Source organism: Ovis canadensis, chromosome 5, assembly GCF_042477335.2.
Source record: "Ovis canadensis isolate MfBH-ARS-UI-01 breed Bighorn chromosome 5, ARS-UI_OviCan_v2, whole genome shotgun sequence".
Classification (NCBI taxonomy): domain Eukaryota; kingdom Metazoa; phylum Chordata; class Mammalia; order Artiodactyla; family Bovidae; genus Ovis; species Ovis canadensis.
The window spans coordinates 108,795,109-108,821,848 of record NC_091249.1 but is presented as its reverse complement, the minus strand read 5'-3'; the positions used below and the strand labels follow the sequence as shown (position 1 = coordinate 108,821,848).

The window sequence follows — 26,740 nt, the reverse complement described above, 5'->3', positions numbered from 1 at the left end:
TCTTTTTACTTGTCTTTTAGTTTATGATAGCTTTTGTCATACAAAAGATTTTTTGGTGGTGAGATTCATCAGGAATGTACCAGTCCCTGGTACTTCATGCTGTGATTTTATTTCCCTTTACGGAATTTTAGGGTACTTGCATCAACACAGTTCGAACCGACTGCAGCCAGAATGGCCTTTCCATGCTTTGATGAACCTGCTTTCAAGGCGAGTTTTTTAATCAAGATCAGAAGGGAACCAAGACACCTCGCCATCTCCAATATGCCATTGGTGAGTCTAAATTGTGTATCTCTGATGAGAAGTCCATTCATTCCCTGTGGCTTGCATCTCCCCATTGATAGTTAACATTCAGGCTACCTGTTTTGTTTGTTTTATTGCCTGACAGATAGCTAATTTTTCTTTTTCACTTCCAACCTATGCTTCTGGTTCAAGCAGCAATTTATTTATGGTCAAAGGAAAAAACAATTGTCCCTAAAACCATGCAAAATTTAGGTAAGAGTGACACTGCAGGTCATCCATGTTGACAAGAGAGACCGTATAGGAAATTCAGGTCAGGTTCAAGTCAGAGTGCCTTTCATAAGGCACTTATGCTTTTCTCATCTGCTCTTTTAAAAGGATTTTTAAAGGAAACGCTCTTTCAAATAAGGTCATATTCCTATGATTTAGTTATTTCCTGTAATTTCTGTATACTATATTAGTAGTATTAGCTATACAACTTGTATTAAAAATAACTGGCATGAAGTTGGGCAGATGGAAATTTAAAAAGTAATCTTTTGAGGATATAATGGTAGTGAAGGTAGCTACCTCAGGTTGCCTTTAAAGGTCATTATTTTCCAGTTCCAGAGCACATGTGGACAGTGTTCCCTCTTAGTTTTATTTTTTTATTCTACTTTTTTGTTTTCCATTATGGTTTATTACAGGATATTGAATATAGTTCCCTGTGCTATAAAATAGGACCTGTTGTTTATCTATTCTAAATATAATACTCTGCATCTGTTAGGCTGAAGCCCCTCTGATTTTTAAAAGCGGAAAGGAGAAGATGACCTTGCCGAATGAATAAAATTACTCAGTGAGATCCATTACCCTGTGATTCCGGTAGCACTGGAAACACAGAAGCTGAGCTGTCAGTCTATCGCTGATACATACCAACTGCTAAAGCACATACATCCTTTGTTCAGAGAAGCTCACCGTGGATGAGACTCAGGCTGGAAGAGGCTTTACCCAGAGTCCGGAAGGGTATCATACCTCATCCCTATGCTGGGTGGGGAGGCAGTATCTTCACATGAAGGGACTCAGAGAGCCATGAACCAACCTCCAGTGTAGTATTTCCCAACCTTTTGAACTCTATATTGCTCACTGAATCCCTTAAGGACCCCCTAAAAGAGATTCTGACATTCTGCACCAGAAGCCTGTATAAAAGGCAGACTTGTGAATCCTTACCAGACAAGAACTTTTGTCTCTTTCCCCAACACACTTGTATATAGAAAGATGAGAAACAGTTATGCTGTTTTCCTAATACAAATTTGAGATGGAGAAAATGCTTTTTCAAATTATAATTCCCTCCCCAAATATTATGGTATTGCTGCCTGGGGTAGGAGTGACTTCTCTAATTAGAGAATTACAGCTTAAGAGGAATAAAGGAACAGGGGTGGTTTGGAAGTGAGGGACAGACTGACCCACTAAACAAGACTGGTAGAGATTTCATAGGTGTGCAGGGGGAAGGGCAAAGCCCAGAGGCTCCACAAAGATGCTGGAGTCCAAATCCGTGAATGTCCGGGACCTACTTGTTGAAGATCCGAAAATCACTAATGTAATCTTGCTCTTGGATGGGCCATCCCTCCTCTTGGCAGAAATCTAACAGAGGCGCCTGAACTTAAGCTTCAGACATGGGGTTGAGGGGAAGGACAGCGGGGTTTCAAAGGGTCTTTTTGGAGACTAGAGAAGAAAATATACCTTTGGAACACCCAAGTGTTTGGGGCAGGAGTTAATCACATCTAAATTTGAATTTGTTTAATTAGCTTACTTTCCTATTAATGAGCACAACTTGAAGAACAGAAATTTTTGTCAGGGGTAAGCTGAAGACATTTTAAAAAGAAAGGTATTTCTGGCCCTTCAAGAATAAACCTAAGTTGGCTGTCAGAGTCAGGGTATGAATGCCCAAAGGCTGCCGAGCAGACAACCATAGCTTGTGGCTGGTGGGTATCACAGAGGACAAGGGCGTAGAAACAGAGGTGGAAATGGGGTCACAGGAAAAATGCATCGTTAATGTGGATGTTCTCAGACTAGTTCAGACTGGTCTTTTCTCCAGGATCCTGCCCACTGCTTTCTGTTGGCTGAGGTAGTAGACTTTCTTCTCGGGAAGCCGACCTCTTAGCCTGCACCTCTGTGGCTCCAGCCCCACTCTGCAAGGCTGCTCCCTGATTACATGGCAAAACCTGACTTCAGTGAAGCAGATCAGTCTGGAGGAGACTTTGCAGGGTCAGGCCCAGGCATGGGTTTCTTTGAATTGTTTAAGAAAGCAGAAGCTCTTTTAGGTTATCCATGGTGACACATGCACCCAGTTAGACACTGCATTTCCAGATTTTTCTCGCACTTTGTATTATGTGGGCTACATCCTGGCAGAATCGGCAGTCTCGGTTTTGCTTTTTCCCAGCCACGTTACCAATCCTCATGTGCCAATAGGAGTCAGTTTGTAATCGTCTAGCTTATTTAGAAGAGATTTAAGTGGTGATGGTTATATAACTGTGAATATAATTAAGAAAAGAAAACACTGAATGGTATACTTTAAAACAGTGAATTTTATGGTATATGAATTATATCTCAATAAAAACATGGAGGAGAATGGTTTGGCTTTCCTATCTAAATTACTTAAGAAAGAGATACATTTTTTGAAAAGTCTTTATCGATTTTGTTACAGTATTGCTCCCATTTTATGTTTTGGTTCTTGGTTGTGAAACGTATGGGATCTTACCTTCCCAACCGGGGAATAAACTCACATTCCCTGGATTGGAAGGCAGAGTCCCAACTGCTGGTCCACCAGGGAAGTCTCTGAAAGAGATATTCTTAAATAACTATACAAATGTCATGTCATATACTTTCAGTATGTCTGAGACTTAGGACTATTTCTCTGTATAAAATGTTTTCAGTGTCTTGGGTAGTTGGATTCTTTGATGATCTCAGTTATCCTGATTTTAGGTTAAATCTGTGATTGTGGCTGAAGGACTCATAGAAGACCACTTTGACGTCACCGTGAAGATGAGCACCTACCTGGTGGCCTTCATTGTTTCCGATTTTAAGTCTGTCAGCAAGATGACCAAGAGCGGAGTCAAGGTGAACTTGTGATTGTCACGTAGGGTGACCTGCTTGCCCTGGTCTGCCTGGGGCGGTCCTGGTTTTATAACTGGAAGTCCCACATCCTGCAAACGCCCCTCATTCTCGGACAAACTAGTTGGTGGGCCTTCCCACTGTCACAGATGCTCATGTTTGCAGTGGGGTTCTAATAGCAGAAACATGTGGGGAGACGTGGCCTGGCCTGGGTCATGGTGCTGGCTCCGCCAGTAACTGGCTTTCTGCTACCTTTGGAGATGAGCTTACAGTCTGTAAAATGTATAAGTTGGATCAGATTCTGCAGTGGTTTCTCAGCTTGCTTCTTCTGTCTATAACTTTCTGCAGTTTGGAAGTGAATGTCACTGACTATCCGAGCTGGGGATTTCTAGCCATGGGAAGGAAGTAAGAGAAGACAGCTTGGAGTATTAAATGGCTCTGGGGAGAGCATCTGGGTCAGGGAGTACTGGAGTGTCATGGGAAGAGGTCTTGTTTGGAGGAGCTCTTGCCACTGGGTGGGTCTCATTGTGTAGTGAACAACCTACACAACTGTACGCTGCGGCCCTGAATGCGAAGAAGATTTTCAAAGAGGAGGCAGGGGACATTTTATTTAAAATGACCTCATTTATTTGTGCTAGTTTTAACTGACGCCTGGGATAGTTAGGATTTCTCTTCTGAATTGCCTTGTCTTCTGTAGGGCCTGAATAAGGTCCTGAATAAAGGGTCTTCTTATCGTTGTGGAGATATCTCTGTTTACCTGGGGATGTGAAGCTAAGGCTTGAGACTTGGCTGTAGGAAGCAATCTAAGTTCAGCAGTGAAATTAACAGTAAAAACACCCACTCACTGATTTGCCCACTTCAGTGAATCCTTTTTGAATGGTTATTTTTATGTGTCTTTCATACTGTGATATTATAATTCATAATAATAAATATGTTATTTGGTCTTCATCCTTGATGAAGGCTCAGAGCTACTAAAACTCTTAGAATGTCCTATGTGTTGAGAACCATGAGTATTATCTCTTGTTATGTTAATGAAAATTTTCTAGGTAACCTAACTAAGGCTGGTTGACTGGGAACCAACCATGTGATGGGAGAATTGGGACTGGAGACTGTTTCGTCACCAAAGGTCAATCATTTATGCCTGTGTAGTGAAAATGCCATAAAAACTCAAAGGGTGACTCCTGTGAGCTTCTGGGTTGGTGAACCAGTGGAGGTGTAGGGAAAGTGGTTTGTAGGAGAGGGCATGGTCGTTACACTCCCTTTTTCCATACCTTGTCCTAAGGCACCTCTCCCATGTGGCTGTTCGTTCCTGAGTTATGTTTGTTTATAATGGACTGGGAATCTTGTCAAGTAAAATGTTACTCTTGAGTTTTGTGAGCTGCTCTAGCAAATTAAACTCAAGAAGGGGGCTGGGAACCTCCAGCCAATAGCTGCTAAGTCAGAAGCACGGGTGATAACTTGCACTTTTGATTGGCATCTGAAATCTGGTTAGGGAGCAGGCTTGTAAGACTGAATCCTGTAGAATGATGCTCTCACGCCAGGAGGGTCAGCAGGGAACTGAATTGTAGGGTACCCAGGTGGTGTTGGAATGTTGCTTGGAGATGTGAGGGAATCGCCCCCTCCCACATGTATCTACATTGGGATTAGGTCCTCAGACCGCTTTTGTGTGCCAATAGTTTGAGCTGTTTTCTTTCTTTAACACATTGAACTCACACTTTATATCGTGTCTAGAAGTTGTCATATATGAAGTCTTGGTGTGGCTGGTGCTGTGATTTGTTGTTTCTGAGGCTCTCGTTCACGGTGTCTTGTTCCCTTGTGCTGTGCACTGTGAATTGTGTCTGTGAGCTTTTCTTACCTGAGTTGAAGGTGAATTTTTCCAGAGAGAATTTGTATTTTGCTCCTGTCAAGTGACCTGGAGACTTTGCAGCCTTGGGAATCACTTTAAATTATGGCTTCAGGTTTTTGGACCACCTAGGTTTATTGTGAGTTCAGCTGTTAGACGGCATGAAGTTTAGCTTTTAGCAATAAATTCTCTGAGGACATTCTCTCACTATTCCTCATACATCACCAGGGTTTGAATAATGCATTTTTCCCCCCTTGCAGTCTCCTGGAGGAATTTGGTGATTCTTTCTAGTTTAGACTTCCAGTAAGGGCTTGGTCCTTTGGGATGTAGCAGGGGACACCTCTTACCCACCTTGAGCAGGTTCTGGATTTTGTCTCCTTTCCCTGTTGAGCTCTCCAGTGCTATGAAGACCTCAGCTCAAGTCCATTTGTATTGGGCTAGTGTCTTCAGGGCAAAAGCTGGCTCCAGTGACCCTCTGCTGACTTCCCAGGGTCCTGCGGTCATTTCAGTTTGGGAAAACTAAGTTGTCTTTACCTTTGCACTATCTCATGTAAACATTTAGGAAGACATTTTTATATTTGTTACTCATCATCTGTTGTTTTCAGTAGGGGGATTGATGAAAACAATCAGCATTAATATAAGAAATAGCAGCCTGCAATTGTTAACTTTAATACTGGCAACCATGTCCCACACTGCTGCTGCTGCTGCTAAGTCGCTTCAGTCGTTTCCAACTCTGTGCGACCCCATAGACGCCAGCCCACCAGGCTCCCCCGTCCTTGGGATTCTCCAGGCAAGAACACTTGAGTGGGTTGCCATTTCCTTCTCCAGTGCATGAAAGTGAAAAGTGAAAGTGAAGTCATCCAGTCGAGTCTGACTCTTAGCGACCCCATGGACTGCAGCCTACCAGGCTTCTCCGTCCATGGGATTTTCCAGGCAAGAGTGCTGGAGTGGGATACCATTGCCTTTTCCATGTCCCACACTAGGAAGCTGTTAATGTCAGCCTTCTAGAAAAGCCACGATGGCATTTGGATAACTTCCTTGTGTCTTCCTCTTCAGGTTTCTGTATATGCCGTTCCAGACAAGATAAATCAGGCAGATTATGCACTGGATGCCGCGGTGACTCTTCTAGAATTTTATGAGGATTATTTCAACATCCCATATCCGTTACCCAAACAAGGTATAGATCTTGCACAGATGTTTCAAACTGGCATTTAATGACCTCAGCAGTAGATTATGTCTTCCTAACTGGCATCTTCCCCCATCAGCTCAGCAGCCTCTCAAGTCATTAAAACCCCAGCAGGTTTTTGAGGCATGCAGCATGGGGAAACTTTTGCCTTCTGATTTTAAAGACAAACACAACTCTATTAGTGGGCAGATAGCAAAGGACAGAGGCTGCATTTTTTCCCATGATTGGCATGCATTTGGTAGGAACATAGAGTACTCAATAAATTTTTTCAATGAATTCCTTGATAGAGCATAAGAAAATCTGCATTTTCTTTCTTACATGAGCCCTTAAAACTATTATGTGTTTGAGTCTTTAGTGTGTGGGAGTCTTGGGGATCCCAGCTAGAGTGGATTATTGAGACAATTTTTAAGATTGTCCAGTCCCCAAACACCTTGTCAGAGAATTAGAAATGGAGTCAAGAGGTCTGAAAGCCAAGTGTGACTTTATCATGCAGCAGCAGAGTAACTCTGAATGAGCCACTGAGCCCTTTTTCTTCACTGTGAAAGGTTCTTCAGTCCAGAACCCAAGATTCTGTGGGGGTCACTCAGTTTCTCTTTGATCCCTGCATCCATCCATTCTGAGAGTTGGTGTGTTTGGGCCATGTGTAGGTTAAGACCGAAAGATGTTTTTTGCTTCCTTCCCAAGATCTTGCTGCGATTCCTGACTTCCAGTCTGGTGCAATGGAAAACTGGGGACTGACAACGTACAGGGAATCTTCTCTACTGTTTGATGCTGAGAAGTCTTCCGCCTCAAGTAAGCTCGGCATCACGATGATTGTGTCTCATGAACTCGCCCACCAGGTATATGAGCTCAATCACACTTTTCAAAACAGTATAAACTATGCTTTTATTGCTCTTCTGGGACATAGGCTATTCATATCGATATATGAATTCTATGGATTTATTTTTACTTTGTCTTTTTCTCCCAGAGGAAAATGTATGTCTTTAAAACATTAGGTACCATGTTTTAAAATACATATTGAAAAGTTTTTCTTTTTACTTTGAAAAAAATATTAGCTTTATAAATATGTTAACATTCATATACTGACATTACACATACAGAATATATTTCCTTCTGAATGTTGGACGTTTATGGCCGTGTAGGTAATCCAGTTGCCATAGAAATCTGTGGATAAACTGAGTAATATTTTCCTTTCAGTGGTTTGGGAACCTCGTCACTATGGAATGGTGGAATGATCTTTGGCTAAATGAGGGATTTGCCAAGTTCATGGAGTTCGTGTCAGTCAGTGTGACTCATCCAGAACTGAAAGTTGTAAGTTGTATTTACTTACTTTTTTTTTTTCTACATTTTAGGTTAATCTGTTGCTGGAAAATATTATATTTACCAATGCTTGATTATGGAATTTATAGAAAGATTGATAACCTCCCTGGGAGTTTAAATATGGATCAGGTTTCCAAAATGCTAGTGTACTTTGAAGATATCTCACAAAGACTTATTTCCACACTCAGCTGCTTATTTCCAAATCTATGAGTTATGAAGTTAGTACTAAATTGTCCTCCCTGAGTGTCAAAGAAACAGAAATAATGACGACTTGTCTGTTCTGTATCGCTTTCCCTCCTTCAGGCTGCTCACTGGAGAAGTATTACGTACAGATTGATGTTATTTCAATAGGGTCCTACTTGCCAAATCAAATGAGTTTTAAGATAATTGCACATTTGATTGTATAAGAACCTAGACTCATGGGTCACAAACTTACTGGTTTGGAATCTCTACATGATGATTTCAAAAGTCATGTGTTTAACTTGTGAAAATCAAATGCAGTATAATTAGAAACATTAGGTAAAAACAATCCTTTACCATATTTTAACTTTCATTTGTACATATTCATCTTCCTATATACATAACTTATATGTGAAAAGAAAGTGAAACTAGGCAATCATCAAATAATTGCCCTAATCTAGTGAAAGCAAAGTCGCTCAGTCGTATCCAATTCTTTGCGACCTCATGGGCTGTAGCTTACCAGGCTCCTCCATCCATGGGATTTTCCAGGCAAGAATGCTGGAGTGGGTTGATTACAGTATAGTGGATCATAATAAGTATTTTCCTGTTTCCATATAGTCTTTAATAATAAAAGTGATCATGTATGCTTATTGTTTTATTGTGTAATATGCCCTAATCAGATTATAGTTGGAATTTGTTCTCCATTGCTTTTTCTTTCACTACATGGTTAAAGCTAAATTTCTTTGTTTTAAAACCACTCTAATATTGTAAAGTAATTAGCCTCCAAGTAAAATAAATGAATTAATTTACAAAAAGATAGTATAGATGAAGACTGGAGATACTGAAATCATTATATATTTTAGTTTCATATTTGGGTACTATTGGGCTGTAGGCATAATGTTTTCATTTTTAATAGGAATGTTCTTTATTCGAAGGTGATAAATATTTAAACAAATTTTCAATATTGATCTAAAATCACTGTTTCCTGTCTCTTAGAAGATAATTCTGTTTAATTTTGTAAATTCTATAAATATATAATAGGTCACATCAGAAATTTGGAGTGTAAACCTGTTATCCCACTTGCAGCCAGCCTCATTTCATAGTTTTTGATCTAAATGTGAATCACTGGTGATGTTGTCTTTTGATCTTAATAGGAAGAGTATTTCTTTGGTAAGTGTTTCAATGCAATGGAGGTGGATGCATTAAACTCCTCACACCCCGTGTCCACACCCGTGGAGAATCCTGCTCAGATTCGGGAGATGTTTGATGAAGTTTCTTATGACAAGGTAAAAATGTATTATAAGGATACAGTTTGCACACTAAACTTACTGGAGTGGAGAGGCTATAGCTAGGGCTGTGGGGGACTTTCCCTTCAATAGGACCGACCTGGATTGAAGGCTTTCTCTTCTCACTCAGGCTGCCCAGAGTCAACTTTTTTAAGGCCTAACTTTAAGTATGGCTTAAAGTCCTAAAGATTATACTGTTGTCAGTTCTTCATTTACCTTTGTAAGTGAATATTCACAGTCTACAGAAACTTTTTATTTATCCTTCAGCAAATAGATCTTGATTGAGCTTTAGCTTTGTATCAGGCAAAAACACATGCCCTTTTGTAGCTTTGGGTGCCTTCAGAAACAGTTATCATGCAAAATGTGTTTAATAAAAGAACTGGAAATTGTTGCCAATGTATAATAGCTGGGAGATTTTATATAAAAATCCATATTACTGGCTTCTCTTTGAAGGAGATAGAATTCTGGTTATACCAGGCTTCTATTTCCCTTAGCAATGTGGACTGGAGGTAAGTCATCGCTAGTTTACGAGATCAGGATTCTGCTTTTCAACTTTCCCTTCCATCCCCAACCATTTCCATTATCCTCACTGAGGCAGAGAATGTGTTATTTATCATAAAGCTTGGCTGCTTTATGTGTAACAAAGGGAAAAGTATTTCATGTTTGCATGTTTCCATCAATAGTGCAGAGTAGATAAAAGCAGACAAAAACAGACATATAAACTCACACATAGATCAACGCAATAGAATAGAGCCCAGAAGTCAGCTCAGGAATATAAGGTTAACTTACGAGAAACGACCCAAGAATACACAATGGTAAATGGAGTCTCTTAAATAAACGATCATTTAGTTCTTCTGACACCATATACAAAGGAAGAAAACTGCACCACTGTCTTACACGACTCACAGAAACGAACTGAAATGGATTAAAGACTTAAATGTTAGGATCAGAAACCATAAAACTCCTAAATGGAAAATAGAGAGAAAAAGCTTCTTGACGTGTCTTCGCAGTGATTTTTGTGTGTTTTTTTTTTTTTTTAATATGTGACACCCAAAGCATAAGTGCATAAGCAACGAAGGCAAAAAATCAACAAGTGGAATCACACGAGATTAAAAACCATGTGCACAACAAAAGCAGAGTGAGAGGCAGCCTACTGAACGGGAGAATAGCTGAAAACCAGGCGTCCGACAAGGGATTAGTGTCCACAGTATATAAAGAACGCGTCAACTTGATTACTAAACAATCTGATTTTATTTTTATTTTTTATAGTTTATTTTTAAATTTAAATTCTTTTCATGGAAAGGCATTTTAAATATAGCATTGTGTACATGTCAATCCCAAACTCCCGATCTCTCCCTCCCCACCACCCTTCCCTCCTGGTAACCATAAGTTTGTTCTCTGGGAGTCTGTCAATATGTTCATTCGTATCATTTGTTTTAGATTCCAGATTTAAGCAATATCATATGACATTTGTCTAGCTCTATCTGATTTACTCCAGTTAGTATGATATAATCTCCAGGCCCATCCATGTTGCTGCAGATGGCACTATTTCATTCTTTGTAATGGCTGAGTAAAAACAATCTGATTTTAAAAGAATTGAATAGAAACTTTTCCAAAGACAAACAGATGACCGATAGGTACATTATAAAGTGCTCAACGTCACTAATCCTTGGGGAAATGCAAGTCAAAACACAATGAGACACGGCTCCACACCTTAGAATGGCTAGTCTCAAAAAGACGAATAACAAGTGTTGAGATGATGTGGAGAGGGGCAACCCATGTGCACAGTGGTGGGGATGTAAATGGATCTGGCCACCGTGGAAGACAGGATAGAAAACAAGATATTACAAAATAGAGATATCATAGCCAGCAATTCCGCTTTCAGGTATTCAGAGAAAACAAAAACAGTAGCTAAAGGAGAGACATGCACCCCGTGTTCCTGGCAACCTTATTTGCAATAGGCCAGATGGTTGTTTCCTCAAGTGTCCATTCCATGGTAGAATATTCAGTCATAGAAAAAGGAAAGCTTGGCTCTTGTAACTACATGGATGAATCTTGAGGCCATTCTGCTAAATTAATTCAGACAAATCCTATATGACCCCACTTATAGGTTAAATCTAAAAACAAAAACACACAAAGAGTAAGTTCATAGGTTGGTGGTTGCCAGGGGCTTAGGGAATAGGTGAAGATGTCAAAAAGTAAAATCTTGCAGTTATAAAATACATCATAGGGATATAATGTACAGCATGGAGCTGTAGTTAATAGCATTGTATTGTGTGTTTGAAAGTTGCTAAGGGGAAATCTTAGAAGTCCTCCTCACAAGAAAAAAATTGTAACTGTCGTGATGGGTGTTAACGAGGTGTACTGCGGGGATCCTTGTGTGGTACATGCAAGTATTGTACACCTGAAGCTAATGTTATCTATCAATTATACCTCCATAAATTATACCTCACAAATCCTCATCTCTTGGCAGGGATATGCACCAATGCAGACCTTCAGGGACCCAGGCTCTGCCCATCTAGTGACTACAGTCTCCTAAAACCAGAGAGAGGGAGACTGTCTCTACCGTGAGGGGACCTAAGACATTCTCTTGGAAAAGGAGATTTTGAGTTATGTCTGAAAGATGAATTGAGGCCTTTCAGGAAGTGAAGTAGGAAGGGTTTCCTAGGAAGGGGGACTCATGATTTCCTAGAAAACTCAGGGTGGTGTTTTGAGTGAGAGGGAAGGAGGAAGGAGGAAAAGTTCTTGGTGGTTAGTTGTATGAAAAGTTCAGCAGGAGACAAAGAACGTGAAAGCATTTTTCTTATCCTTGGACTCCCGTCCCTCGTTTGTCACCTGTCTGACCACTGGAGGTATTCGAGTTTGTGGTCCGTGATCTAGGAGAGTGGGCGAAGAGGGGGAAAGCTCTTATTGCGGGAGTGCAGAGTGTCTAGGAGTTCTCTTGCCCCCTTTCTCACCTTGCTCTTGCTGGGCCAGTTTTCTGTGCTCAAGGCTGCCAATTCTTGCCCAGTGGACTCCGCCATTTCTCACCTGTTCTCACCTTTGATTCCATCTCTCCCCACTCCTGCCCCAGAGGGGCGGCGGGAGAGCCGCGTGGTGGTCCGAAGTCCCGTGTTTATTCTGCACCATCGCCCACTCGCCTGTGAATCATGGAAGCTGGCAGATGATGGGGAAGTTTGAATGCTGACGTAAAATAGCAGTCCTGGTGACTAAAGCATGAAGAGTCACATTGATCCCCTGCCTCAATCGGTCCAGGTGTAACCCGGTGTTTCTAACTGTTCTGCAAGTGATCAGACGCTAAAAATGTTACGCGTCTTAACGAGTGGCTCCAACACAGTGACAGTAGGTGAGACGGAGGTGGACGACAGCTAACAATTATTTATGTGGTCTTTTCAGGGAGCTTGTATTCTGAATATGCTAAGGGACTATCTTGGTGCCGACGCATTTAAAAGTGGCATTGTAAAGTATCTGCAGAAGCATAGCTATAAAAACACGAAAAACGAGGACCTGTGGAATAGCATGGCAAGTGTGAGTATGTTTTCACGTATCTCTGTGTTTGGGGTTGGCAGGCTTATGCCTTATTTTGTTTTTGTTCTGTACCACATTAATCCCTCTGAGAAGAATCACGAGTGGTTTTTCTTTTTTTTTTCCCAGAGGACTGAGTGATGTGTTTATTTTTGGTTTTTAGATTTGCCCTACAGATGACACGCAACACATGGATGGATTTTGTTCTAGAGGTGAACATTCATCTTCAACCGCGGTAAGTTTTCACATCTGTACGCATTACCCCAAAGCCCATTCTTTTACTCCCTTTCCTTTGAAGGATAACTCTGTGCCAAGCTTTCTGAGATCCTGGATCTTATCAGTCTCTCTATAGATAAGGCTGCATTTAAACTATACCAGAGTGACAGCCTTTTACAATTTTTCTTAAGTCTCTCTATACAAGGAAGTTTTCCAGCCATCTTTGGTAACATTATCTCACTGATATTAATTTCTTCAGCTTCACTCTCTGGAAAGCAGTAGATTTATGATGTGCTTCTGTGATAGATTAGAACTATATCCATCAGGCTGTGTCAATTGTTTCCATAGCCCTTCATTTGTGAAAAAAAAAAAAAAAAAGATGGCGTGAGCATTCTCAGGCACTTACGATGTGTCAGGCACGTGTGAAGCACTTATGTGTATAATCTGCTTTATTCTTCACAATAAGCCTATGAGCAAATGCTATTACCCCTATTTTTACAGCTGGGGAAATGAAATCCAAAGGCATATGATTAGTAAATTGCAGAGCAGGGATTTGAATTGAGATCTAACTCATGTCTCTAACTGCTAAGCTATAAAGAATTCATAACACCTGAATCACAAAGCAGCCTGAGTCTCTGTTTATCTGGCCTTGTGGAATATTTTCACAGGTAACTTAGTGTGAGCCTGGAGATTCAACAGAATTATATCCACTTGATTTTTATTTTCTTGGCTGTTTTGCTTTCAGAGACAGATTTATTCCATAGTTTCTAGATGTGTCCCGTGGAATGTTTTATCCTTTCATTAGCTCTTAAATATTATTTGAAAGCTTTTTTAGTATCAAAGAGTAAATGCTCGTTTGAGTTAATGGCTGGCTGTTGGGTTGTGGGCCATGTTGGTTTTATCACTTGGGAAGTACGGGCTCTCAATACAGCCCTTTTCCCCCCACCTTGCTTGTTGGATAGACAGCATCCTTACGGAGGTGTTGCACACCTGGCCACTTTCTGTCCTTTCTCTCCCTGCCTTCATACACATGCCTGCTTTTGTGCCCAATGCCAAACCCAAGGTCTGCCCAGGAGATCCAGCTGTGATACCTGTTTTTAAGACAGAAGAAAGGGAGAGAATGAAAAGCGACTAGTTGGTGCTCTGGTGGATATGCTATGGCTGGAGCCAGCAGGGGAAGGGAGCGGGCTGCAGGCTGGGAGCAGCGGAAGGGACAGAGGAGAGCTTCACTGGCTGCAGCCCCTGCAAGCTCAAGCTTGGGTTCTCTTCTTAGAGGTGGGTCCAAGTAGTTCACATATCTGCCTTTTTCGCATAAACCAGCACTGGCGACGGGAAGGCCTTGATGTGAAAACCATGATGAACACCTGGACGCTGCAGAAGGGTTTTCCCCTGATAACCATCACCGTGAGAGGCAGAAACGTCCACATGAAGCAAGAGTACTATGTGAAAGGCGTGGCCGATGCCCCAGAAACTGGGTAAGGTTCACAGGCAGAAACTCATCTGTTGCCTCGGTAGTGACATCTGCCTGGTAGGATGAACCCTTGTTCTTGAACTAGTGCCCTTCCCTTTGTTGCAAAACACGATAATCAAACCTAAATACCCTATGAAGCTGACTTACACACCACCATCTTTTCAAAAGGATAAAGATGATCTATAATTACTTAAACATTCTCATGGTTTGTAGTTAGACATGATGGTAATTTTCAGTTACTGCTCAGTCAGCTCTGAGCATTTGTCGCTAAATTACAACAGTGCCTGTCGGTAGGGTTGGAGCTGAGGACATAAACATTCAGGTGATTTCCGGGAAATGCAAGAGACTTGATTCTCTTCTTTGCCAGTCTGATTTGGATCCCCAAACCTGTTTGTCAGCTTAACACTACAGAGGGCATCGCTGGAAATGAGACACTGCAACTTGACTGACGCTGCTGCTGCTAAGTCGCTTCAGTCATGTCCGACTCTGTGCGACCCCATAGATGGCAGCCCACCAGGCTCCCCCGTCCCTGGGATTCTCCAGGCAAGAACACTGGAGTGGGTTGCCATTTCCTTCTCCAATGCATGAAAGTGAAAAGTGAAAGTGAAGTCACTCAGTCTCTGGATGGACACTGTTAAAAAAAATCTTTTTTTTTTTTTTTGAGATAATTTCAGACCTCTGGAGAAGTTATAAGGAGAGCAAAGAATTCCTGTATAATCTTGGCCCAGATATGTGTTAATTCTTCACCACATTTATTTTATATGTCTATATATAACCTAAAATATCAAACAATTCCAAAAGTATGATCTTTATTTCTCTCTGTATATATGGCAAACTTATTTTTAACTGTTTGAGAGTAAGTTGGAGGCATGATTCCTCTTCACCTGAAATACTTCAGTATGTTGTTCAGTTGCTAAGTCGTGTCCAGCCCTGTGACCTCATAAACTGCAGCATGCCGTGCTTCCCTGGCCCTCACTGTCTATTGGAGTTTGCTAAACTCATGTCCGTTGAGCCGGTGATGCCATCCAACCATCTCATCCTCTGCTGCCCCCTTCTCCTTTTGCCTTCAATCTTTCCCAGCATCAGGGTATTTTTCAGTGAATTAGCTCTTAGCATCAGGTGGCCAAATTATTGGAGTTTCAGCTTTAGCATCAGTCTTTCCAGTGAATATTCAGGGTTGATTTCCTTTAGGATTGACTGGTTTGATCCCCTTGCTGTCCAAGGGACTCTCAAGAGTCTTCTCCAATACCACAGTTCAAAAGCATTAATTCTTCGGCACTCAGCCTCTTTATGGTTCAACTCTCACATCCGTACATGACTACTGGAAAAATCATAGCTTTCACTACATGGATCTTTGTTGGCAAAGTGATGTCTCTGCTTTTTAATATGCTGTTTAGGTTTGTTATAGCTTTTCTTTCAAGGAGCAAGCGTCTTTTAACTTCCTGGCTGCAGTCACTGTCTGCAGTCCATGAAAACAAAATCGGTTACTGTTTTCACTATTTCCCCATCTATTTGTCATAAGTAGTATTTTCTGAAAAGAAGAAAATTGATTTATTTAATCACAGAACCTTTATCAAAATTATGAAATGAACTTGATACAATACTATTATCAAATGTATCAACCTTATTCAACTTTACTCAGTGGTCCTAATCATGTCTTTATAGCAAAAGAAAAAAAAAAAGAAAAAACCTGGTTCAGGATTTAATATAGGATCAGATTGTATTACTTGTCATATCTCCTTAGTTCTTTGATTTCTGAACCAGCTCCTCAGTCTGTCTTTCCTGACCTTGATATTTTTGAAGAGTAGAGGATAGCTCTTTTAAAGAATGTCCTTTGATTTGGGTTTTCTGCTGGTTTTTTCTCACAGTCAGATTCAGCTTGTGCATCCTTGGCAGGAATTCCATGGAAGTGATGCTGTGCTCTTGAGTATATGATTTAGTAGAAGGCACAGGCTGTCAACTCCTCCACATCTAGTGGTCTCACTTTTACAGTCACACCCCCTGAGATCCCTATGAGACTACCAGGGCTTCCTTGAGCCCAGATTCCTGGCTCTATTCAAGGAGTCCAAGAAGAATGAATCAAACCCAAACTGGCAGCTCCCACAAAGCTGGAAATGGGCTGGGATGTTTTGAGCTCTTAACTCTAGCTGTTTCGGATACCCTCTTTCTTTAAACAAGCCAGTGCCTGGCACATGGTGGGTGATTTAGGAACTGCTTGCATTGAATCAGCAAGTGAACTGTCTGTCTTCCTTTCTCTTAGGCTCCTGTGGCACGTCCCACTGACATTCATTACCAGCAAATCAGACGCAGTCCAGCGCTTTTTGCTGAAGACAAGAACAGGTAATTTATTGTGGACCTAACTAGCTTACTTCAAGAAGGAACTGTTTAAATGTATAGGATTTAGATAATCAGTTTTCCTGGGTATTTATCTTGGGTAAAACAAAAACGATTGGGTCAGACTTCAGCAGATCCCTGACTTTCAATTTCTAGTGAAGAATATAGGTTTGAAAATACTGTCTGATTGCAAAAAAGGCGGCCAATATCTTGCCAGGTAGGGAGTAAAACAGGTGAGTTATATAATGCTGAGGATGAGAGACACTTGGGAAAATCGCCCCCGCCTTTAACGTTGATAAGTTAAGTGAAGTTGCTCAGTCGTGTCCGACTCTTTGCGACCTCATGGACTGTAGCCCACCAGGCTCCTCCGTCCATGGGATTCTCCAGGCAAGAATACTGGAGTGGGTTGCCATTTCCTTCTCCAGGGGATCTTCTCAACCCAGGGATCGAACCCAGGTTTCCTGTATTAGAGGCAGACACTTTAACCTCTGAGCCACCAGGGAAGCCCTTAACTTTGACGGGTTGTATCATACATGTGGCCTGAAACATTTACATTCTCATGAGTCTATAAATCTCACAAAATTCGTCTCTTAAACTAGTATTGGCTTTTGTCTGTTGGGATGCCTTTTCTGGTTTCTACAAGCAGTGCGTTCGATATGAAACTCATTTCAGTATTAAAGTTGTTGAGTATTAAGCCTGCCTTTAGTCTCTGATCAGAAAAGCTTTTACCAGTCAAGAGAGAAAACGGAGCTGTGATTTACTTTATTTGCTCTAGATGTGCTCATCCTCCCAGAAGAGGTGGAATGGATCAAATTTAATGTCGGAATGAATGGCTATTACATTGTGCATTATGAGGATGATGGATGGGACTCTCTGACTGGCCTTTTAAAAGGAACACACACGGCAATCAGCAGTAATGATCGGGCCAGTCTCATTAACAATGCATTTCAGCTCGTCAGGTAATGCAAGCCCCCCTCACAGTCTTGGTTTATTCCTGAAAGCTGCTGTTATCATTCAAATCTCTGATTTCTAAAGATGAAATCGATTGATTGCCAGTAAGAAATTGAAGGATGTTTTCTCCCAAGTTCTCCTAACAATTCAGGGTTGCTTTTAGCCTCAGGATTAACCTCTTATCTGTGTCTGCTGAGGACCGAGGTAAAGAAAGGAATCTGTATTTTAATCTTTTTCATTAACTACTTGGATCAGATGGAGGCAGAAGTGTAGAAAACCAGGAGACCAACATCCCGGAGAAGCCTCTTGCCTGGCCCTTAAAGCCTAGCCCAGCAGCTTTTCCTGGCCTTGCTGTATGTAACAGATCAGGTTTCTCCCTGCTGGGTGAAGGCTTCTTAGAAGACTGAGGTCGCCCAGACCCGAGCTGTCGTCATTACATCTCTTGGACTAAAGGAGAGCGGTTCCCCTGTCCCATCGCCATGCTACCCAAACTGGATGCCTGGATGTCACAGCATCTTTTTGGCATGCAGCTCAGAGGACATGGTCCAACCAAATGACCTTTGAGTAGGAAAGGATAATGTTCACTTTTTTTTTGGCCCCATAACATTGGCTTTTCAGGAAATGTTCCCCATGCCTAAAACTCAAACTTCTTCACTCTTTAGGTAGAAGTGACGTCCAAGAGGAATCCCCCAAGTGGGAGAGAATACTGTAATTCTCAGCTCCATGTCTCTCTGCTCTAAAATGTTGAGTTCTTCCTTTGGGGGGGGCCTCTCGAGGTGACAGAAAGCAGTGGGGGATAAAGATAGGGGTTGCTTATGAAGCCGTTTCTGCCTGCCTGAATATATTCCTCTCCACAGTGCTGCTGCTGCTGCTGCTGCTGCTGCTGCTGCTGCTGCTGCTGCTGCTGCTGCTGCTGCTGCTGCTGCTGCTGCTGCTGCTGCTGCTAAGTCGCTTCAGTCGTGTCCGACTCTGTGCGACCTCTTAAATCACTGTGTTTACTTACGTGCGCACGTACCCTTTCCCTGAGGCTTTTAAGACCAACTCTCATTATAATGACGAATTTTTTAGATCTCTGTTCAGTTTCTTTTTGTATTGTTGTTTTTTTAAATTTGTACAAATTTAAAAAAATTTATTTAATTGGAAGCTAATTATTTTACAGTATTGTAGTGGTTTTGCCATACATTGACATGAGTCAGCCATGGGTATACGTGTGTCCCTCATCCCAAACCCCCCCTCCCACCTCACTCCCCGTCCCATCCCTCTGGGTCATCCCAGTGCACCATCGCTGAGCACCCTGTATCATGCCTTGAACCTGGACTGGCCATCTGTTTCACATATGATCATATACATGTTTCAGTGCTATTCTCTCAAATCATCCCACCCTCGCCTTCTCCCACAGAGTCCAAAAGTCTGTTCTTTTATTCAGTTTCTTTTTGAAATGGAGATGAGGATGTATTAACTCCAGGGACTCATACTGGTGACTGAGTGGCAGGCTCTCTGGTGAAGCTTCCTGAGGGATCTTTGATCACAGTTCCCGTTTCACTCTGGCAGTCCAGCAAGGTTCGATGTTTCCTAGAGGGACAGATGCTGACCTGCTGCCATTGCTCTTAACCACAACCAGTAGAGCTCTACTATTATATGTGGGTATATAATATAATGTAATGTATTAATGTAATATATTACATTATATTATATGTTGTATGTAGTTAGCTCTACTATTCGAGAAAGTTCCTTCACGGTGCAAACATGCCACGTGTTATATGTGACAGGAAAGCTATTAGTATAAAGGCCATTATCTGTAAGGAGTTGTCTATATCTGACTGAATATTTTGCTGGAAGCTTGTTAAAATAACTTTTGAAGCAAATAGTTGATTTTCTGGATTTTTCTTTCAAACTGCTAACCCCAGTGTCTCTTGACCAGCATTGGAAAGCTATCAGTTGAAAAAGCCTTGGATTTAACCTTGTACCTGAAGCATGAAACTGAAATCATGCCAGTGTTTCAAGGTTTGAATGAGCTGATACCAATGTATAAGTTAATGGAGAAGAGAGAGATGAATGAAGTGGAAACTCAATTCAAGGTAAAAGGCTGGAATAAATTGAATAGTTTTAGATAACTGGTTTGCTTTGGTGCGGGTGTGGAAAAGATTTCTTACCATGGTGTATATTTTATACATGTCTTGATATATTTTAAAGAAAATTGCAATTATCTCCATATTTGAGTTGACCCGTGAAGATTTTGGTTTTATTTTGGCACTGAAAATAGGCATGGCACTGTTAGACACTTATCCATTCCCTCGTGTGGCTAATTCTTTATGTCATTTTACTTCTGTGTTGTGGTGGTTGCTCTTAAGATTTTCTGGGACTCAGGTACTCAGGTACTTAGTCGTTACTTTTGGCAAAATGTCATGAAGTCTTGTTGTATAGTTTGCTCTCAAAATGTCACATTGACTGTCTCTTTTAGTGAGGTTTGAAAGTGGCAGCTCATCCTGATTTTAAGTAGACAAAGTATATAAGATGGTTAGGGAAATACTCGAATCATTCATCATTTCTTGCTTTTGACCCCTTTTATAATTAAATAGAAACCGAACCGCATGGTTTTGAAAATCTGAGTTGGCATAAGCTTTAAGAAGCAATCCCCATCACCCGAGGGTGTGCTGAGTTCTAAAAACCACGACATGACTGGTGACGCGTGTGGCTTTCCCGCAGGCCTTTCTCATCAGGCTGCTGAGGGGCCTCATTGACAAGCAGACGTGGACGGATGAGGGCTCCGTCTCGGAGCGAATGCTGCGGAGTCAGCTGCTCCTCCTTGCCTGCGTGCGCAAGTACCAGCCCTGCGTGCAGAAGGCAGAAGGCTATTTCAGACAGTGGCAGGAAGCCGGGGGAAACCTCAGGTCTGTTTTTCTTGAGCAACTAGTTTGTTCATGTAAGGGGTTTCTTTTCTGTTTTCTATCATCATGACTCAATGTTGGGGGCAAACAAGAAACAAGTATAGATAAGACTCTTCTGGTGCTCTTCAGGGAAAATAATGTTTTTTTTCTTTTAGATTTATCTATGTTCCTCTCAACTTTCTGCTTGAAGAAATGCTAAGAGGAAACTTCTATGCATAAAAGTCAAATATCTCAACAGTTAGAAAGGGATTAGAATATTTACTGGGGTTTTTTGTATAGCTAAGGATACAAAAGGGCTTCCCTGTGGCTCAGCTGATAAAGAATCTGCCTGTGATGTGGGAGACTGGGGTTTGATCCCTGGAGCTAAGGGAAAGGTTACCCACTCCAGGATTCTGGCCAGGAGAGTTCCATGAACTGTATAGTCCATGGGGTCACAAAGAGTCGGGACACAACTGAGTGTGACTTTCACTTGGCCCCAGATAATCCTTTCTTTTGAGTTTCCCTGATAGCTCAGTTGGTAAAGAATTCACCTACAATGCAGGAGACCCTGGTTCTGTTGGGGTCGGGAAGATCTGCTGGAGAAGGGATAGGCTACCCACTCCTGTATTCTTGGGCTTCCCTGGTGGCTCAGCTGGTGAAGAATCCACCCGCAATGCAGGAGAGCTGGGTTCGATCCCTGGGTTGGGGAGATCCCCTGGAGCAGGGAAAGGCTGCCCACTCCAGGATTCTTGCCTTGGGGAATTCCATGGACTGTGTGGCAAAGTGTGATACAACTCTCACACGAGTGACATGGGGTGGCAGAGTCGGACACGACTGAGCAACTTTCACTTCACTTCACTTCAAGGATACAAAGGTGGCTTCCCAGCTGGCTCTAGTGGTAAAGAACCTGCCTGCCAATGCAGGAGACGCAAGAGACACAGGTTCTATCCCTGGGTTGGGAAGATCCCCTGGAGTAGAAATGGCAACCTGTTACAGTATTCTTGCCAGGATAATCCCATGGACAGAGGAGCCTGGCAAAGTCAGACATGACTGAGTGCACGCACGCACACACACACACACACACACACACACACACAAGGGAACCAAACCTTATTAGAACTGAGACAGCTGTGCTGGGCAGGAAGACAGGCAGTGCCTCTTGCTGGAGCTTTTTCAGGCCTCTCAAGCTCCCGACAGGTGGGGAGGGGACACAGAGGGATACGGGGCAGGGATCAAGGCCTCTTATATTTGTGGCTTAAATCCCATGCAAGAAATACTAAGCTAACAATATACGTACTTCCATTTACAGAAGTGCCTACAAACAGTGGTCCTATTGGGGTTCTGACTTTTGTTCATAGACTTCATCTTAAGTCTAGTTTGAATTTTTTTTCTTTTGTCTTGAAAAGTGACTACTATTGAGTCACTTGGCATCATTCAAGGATGTTAGGAACAGATGTATCTAAAGAAGTGGCATTTCACAGTGTATTTTTGAGAAAGCTACTTAAAACCAAACTCAGTTACTCTTTCTTGCCTCTTTCATAAAATGTTACTGAAGGAAAGAGGTTATTTTGGTTTATATTTCCAAGCACACGTCTCTGATTGTGGAGCCAGTTTATCACTTCATAAGTAAGTCTCCTGCATGCAAACACACTTCCTTCATCCCAGCCTCTCTCCTGCTGTGTTCTTTTCCACAGCCTGCCCAATGATGTGACCTTGGCAGTGTTTGCCGTGGGGGCCCAGACCCTTGAAGGATGGGATTTTCTTTATAGTAAATACCAGTCGTCATTGTCCAGTACTGAGAAAAACCAAATTGAATTTGCTCTCTGTATCAGCCAAAATAAAGAAAAGCTTCAGTGGTGAGTAATTCATTCATGGTCATGTAGCCAAGAGGGGCTAAATGAGAGCAGATCCTTCTGGCACCTATTTTTGTTTTCTTGGCCAGGAACCACGTTTTCTGCTGGGAACATTTATGCAGGAGGGCGCACATCTAATGTGTATGGTAAATAATTAGGGAGCAGCGAGTGTTAGGAAAAATATTTTGAGGAGTGTGTATTTGTGTATCTTTAACACATTTAGAAATATATACTTGGTATCCTTATTTAGCCACTGTGAGCAAAAAGAGAGACTATATGAGAAGGGGTGTTGTAAATATAAATGTTAGTTTTTATTATTATGTAGCTATAGTGAGTTTCTCAGCTTTTTTTCTTTCCACACATCATTGTATTAAAAAGTTCAGAACTTTTTCAGGGCCTCTTCATTGCTAACATGTCTCTTAATCATTCTAGGCTATTAGATCAAAGTTTTAAGGGAGATGTAATAAAAACTCAAGAGTTTCCAGATATTCTTAGAGCTATTGGCAGGAACCCAGTGGGATATCCGTTGGCCTGGCAGTTTCTGAGGGAAAACTGGAACGAACTTGTGCAAAAGTAAGTCATGCCAAAAACTGTGCTGTGACTGGGAAAAATTCCTGAACCTCGCTGTGTTTTAGCCGAGTTTGTCAGATACCAGGGGTTATCCAAAGGGATTCTTTTGATTGAAGATAGGAGGTAGAGGTACCCAAAATACCCTTAGAAAATATGAAACTCTGATTCAGTGCTAACTAGTGGATCTGGGTGGTCAAGTTTTTCATGCCATGTGGAATAATCTCTTCCTGTACCCTGTGACCTATATGAAGCCTTCTTCTGCACAGTTCAATCCAAGTCTTCTATTTAGTACTTGCACATTACATCTGCCCTTGTAAGTAGCACTTATTACTTGTGTCATTTTCTTTTGGGTACTTTATCTTTTATTCAGTGGCTGGCGTGTTTATTTTTTACAACAATATCTTAGCCCCTTGGAGCCAAGGATCATGTCTTATCTTTTCCATGCCTAACTAGTGTTTGGTGGATTGCTATAACATATGTTGAGGCACTTAAAAGTACATATGGAATGAGCAAATACTTTATAACACATTTTCGCAATTTCTATTTCTAGGTTTGAACTGGGCTCAAATTCCATAGCCTACATGGTAACGGGAACAACAAATCAGTTTTCAACAAGAGCACGGCTCGAAGAGGTAAAAAAAAATAAAATAAAAAGCTTTCTTTTTAAACCAAGTGACAGTTAGCTAATAAGTTACCTAATAAATAGGGGGTCAGCAAAATACTTGAAGGGCCTGCTGAGTTAGAAATGAATTTTGTCACTGAGTGCATATTCTTTCTGGATGTGTGTTTTGTTCAGTATGGTGGTTTTGATTTTAGCAAAAAATCAGTTACAAATAATTGAAAGCTGTGCCTCTCCCCAAACATAGAAGTCTTAGCTCTGCCATTGGAAATTTTAGGGCTTAAAAAAAATTACTTTAGACATCTAATCCCTGTTTAGGATGTTAAAAGTGATTATTGGAGGAATAAGTGACTGACGTGATCATCCAGTTATTTTGAAAGAGGCCGGTCTGGAAACTAGGTTCTCTACTATTCAAGCTCAGGGTTTCCCATTGCTTCCTTTATGTACTATCTACTTTCAGAAAGGATTTTAGGCCACTTGTAAGGTCTATATATAAAACAGTGTTAATAAAGAGCTGCATAATGTTCGGAAAGAGGTAATTGTATGAGGGGTTTATGCTGAGGACAATTTTTTGCAGTTGTACCCTACATTTATCACAGCTGCCTAGCAGCCAAGCAAAGATGAGAAAACAGTATGAGTCACTGTGAGGCAAGAGAGACCCTTGGCACATGCAAGTTTTCCACAAAAGCAGACTTTTCAGTCTTAATGGCTCGTTTTGTTGTGGTGCAAGTGTGTGCACTGCCACCTCAGCTGTGTCTGACTCTTTGCGACCCCATGGACTGTAGGCTCCTCTGTCCGTGGGATTCTCCAGGCAAGAATACTGGAGTGGGTTGCCATGCTGTGCTCCTGGGGATCTTCCCGACCCAGGAGTCGAGCCCTCAGCTCCTGCAACTCCTGCATTGCAGGCAGATTCTTTACCCACTGAGCCACCTGGGAAGCCTGGCTCTTCTCTAACAGTGTTCTCTATAGTAAAGTCATAGGACACATTTTACGTGGCTTTAAAAATGTTGCATTTAGGTGAAAGCCGAGAGCCTAATATTCACCTTTTCAGGAATGGTTCAGTTGTGTAGTTCCATCATCTAGCTTGATAGAGACTGCTTTGAAAAATGAAAAAGAAATGTGACAACCCTTATTTCTCCAGTTTTTCAGTAGTCTCACCCAGGCTTGTAATTAACTTGCACACAATAATTCAAGCTTGAGCTTCTAGTGAGGTCTATGGCAGACATACTCTGTGTGATGATAGCAGAACCAGCCAGGGGCTGTGACGATGTGTAGCAACAAAAGATTTCATTTACTGAGTGATCATTCATTTATTTTCTCATTAATTCATTCAAGACGTATTTCATTCTTACTCGCCAGCAGTTACGGTTTTAGGTGTCAGGGCTACAGTGATGAAACAGGATATACAAAGTCCCTGCCCTCACAGAGCTGATATTCTACCGGGAGAATCAGACAGTCAGGGACACGTCAGCCTATGTCGGGTAGTTATATGCCCCAAAGATGAATAAGGCAGGGGAAGGAGAGTGAGTGACTGGGTAAGGGATGATGCTGTTCTGTGGGGTGACGAGTGGACGTGTGAGCAGGTGCAGACGGAAATGGAGACGTCTAGGAGGCAGGTGTTGTGTGCAGAGGGAGCATCAGGTGCAAAACCCCTGCGTCAGGACATGTAAACGAAAGAGCCTGATGTTGTCAGAATGGAATGTGTCCTGCTGACATTTAAAATGCAGGCACCAGCCTGAGCCCTCCCTTCCCCTCGCCTCCAGTTCCTCCTGAGTCCTGCTGGCTCTGCTTCCAGCTTGTCCATCCTCTCTGTGCGCCTCTCTGCTCTTAGCGCGGCCAAGCCTTTCTCATCTCTCACCTGGGTCTACGGTGATGACCTCCTGACTGGCCTTCCTCCTGCTGCTTGGCCAGTGCCAAACCATTTTCCATCCTGAAAACCAACCCACGGCGGACTGGGTTGGTTTTCTTGGAACTCTTGCCCGTTGCTCTTGACATCTCAAACCCCTCCTTCCCATGTGGGTGAGTCCGCGATGACCCGGCCCCGGCCCACCTCTCTGGCTCATTCCCGAACACTGTCTTAGATACTCAGCCTCCCTCTGCTCCTGGGCCCCACCGGGTGTTTCTCCCGGCTCGAAGCCTCTGCACTTTTTCCTTCTTCTTCCTGGCTTGCTCTGTCCTCAGCTTTAGTCTGGGAAGGTTTGTTTTATTCTGTAGAGGCCCAAGCTCAAGTGTCATCACCTCCGCAGACCACTTTGTCAAAGGCAGGCCACCTCCTCCCCAGTTGTGATCATGGCCTGGGCTTATTTTTCTCCACTGCAGTGCAGAGTCATCCCAGTCCACTTCTTGTCTCCTCTGGCAGACTGTAAGCTCCATGAGGACAGGGTGCTTGCCTGACTCATGGCCTCATCCTCAGTGTCTTGTGCAGTAATTAAGCCAGAGGAATGAGTAAGTATCAGAGTCAATGTTCATGAAGAAATGGATGTGGGTGAATCCCTGGTACACCCTCTGGGCTTTCGGTTCTGCACTTAACCCACATTACACAATGGCGTCCTCACCATCGCTCTGCAGTGTTACAGACGAGCAATCTGAGTCCTGGAGAAGCTAATCATTTACTCTACCCATGTATCAGGCTGCTTATTGCACAGCAAATGTTCTCAAGGAGGCAAGGGTGAATCATCTATGTCCTCAGCTGAGATGCTGGATTTCCCAAGGCAGATGAAGATACGAGTGATAAAGCTGAGTCCGGAAAAATTGAAGGGCAGGGGTTAACAACGGGCTTTCTTAGAGCTCTTGTAGGTATCTTTTAGTACTATCGTGGTAAGCTTCTTTAGGACTAATTTAATTTGCCCAATTAGTAAAACCGCTGATGTGGTTTGACTGAAGAGTGCCTAGAGTGATTTTTTTATTTTTTACATTTTATTGAAGTATAGTTGATTTACAATGTTAATTTTTCTTGCATAGCAAAGTGACTCAGCCACACACATTTTCTTTTTCATATTCTTTTCCTTGATGGTTCATTGCAGGATATTGCCCAGTGATTTTTTAAAATAGCATATTAATTAATCTTGAATTCTGATAGAAAAACAGTTGGTTGAGCTACAATTTAAGGCAGGACAGTGAAGCTGGGTGTTCTCTAGGTTGTTATAGTGGGAAGGCATGCCTTCAGCTCACTGAAAAGTTCTACTGAGATTTAAT

The 26,740-nt window shown here is 42.1% G+C and overlaps 1 protein-coding gene across 3 annotated transcripts in view; it reads left to right on the top strand.

The window, feature by feature from the left end:
• ERAP1 (endoplasmic reticulum aminopeptidase 1) overlaps positions 1 to 26,740 on the top strand; it is a 38,879-nt gene that overhangs the window by 8,875 nt on the left and 3,264 nt on the right. For all 3 annotated transcript variants that reach the window (XR_011257381.1, XM_069592618.1, XM_069592617.1), the window contains exons 3-18: positions 132 to 270; positions 3,196 to 3,330; positions 6,224 to 6,344; positions 7,038 to 7,192; positions 7,551 to 7,664; positions 9,008 to 9,139; positions 12,536 to 12,667; positions 12,828 to 12,899; positions 14,201 to 14,355; positions 16,612 to 16,691; positions 17,461 to 17,644; positions 19,558 to 19,714; positions 20,343 to 20,527; positions 22,198 to 22,359; positions 22,789 to 22,929; positions 23,477 to 23,558. Coding sequence is in view for 2 of the 3 variants with exons in the window: in XM_069592618.1 (XP_069448719.1) it covers positions 132 to 270; positions 3,196 to 3,330; positions 6,224 to 6,344; positions 7,038 to 7,192; positions 7,551 to 7,664; positions 9,008 to 9,139; positions 12,536 to 12,667; positions 12,828 to 12,899; positions 14,201 to 14,355; positions 16,612 to 16,691; positions 17,461 to 17,644; positions 19,558 to 19,714; positions 20,343 to 20,527; positions 22,198 to 22,359; positions 22,789 to 22,929; positions 23,477 to 23,558 (2,146 nt within the window). In the remaining variant the exon portion in view is untranslated. The remainder of the gene's footprint in view (positions 1 to 131; positions 271 to 3,195; positions 3,331 to 6,223; positions 6,345 to 7,037; positions 7,193 to 7,550; positions 7,665 to 9,007; positions 9,140 to 12,535; positions 12,668 to 12,827; positions 12,900 to 14,200; positions 14,356 to 16,611; positions 16,692 to 17,460; positions 17,645 to 19,557; positions 19,715 to 20,342; positions 20,528 to 22,197; positions 22,360 to 22,788; positions 22,930 to 23,476; positions 23,559 to 26,740) is intronic.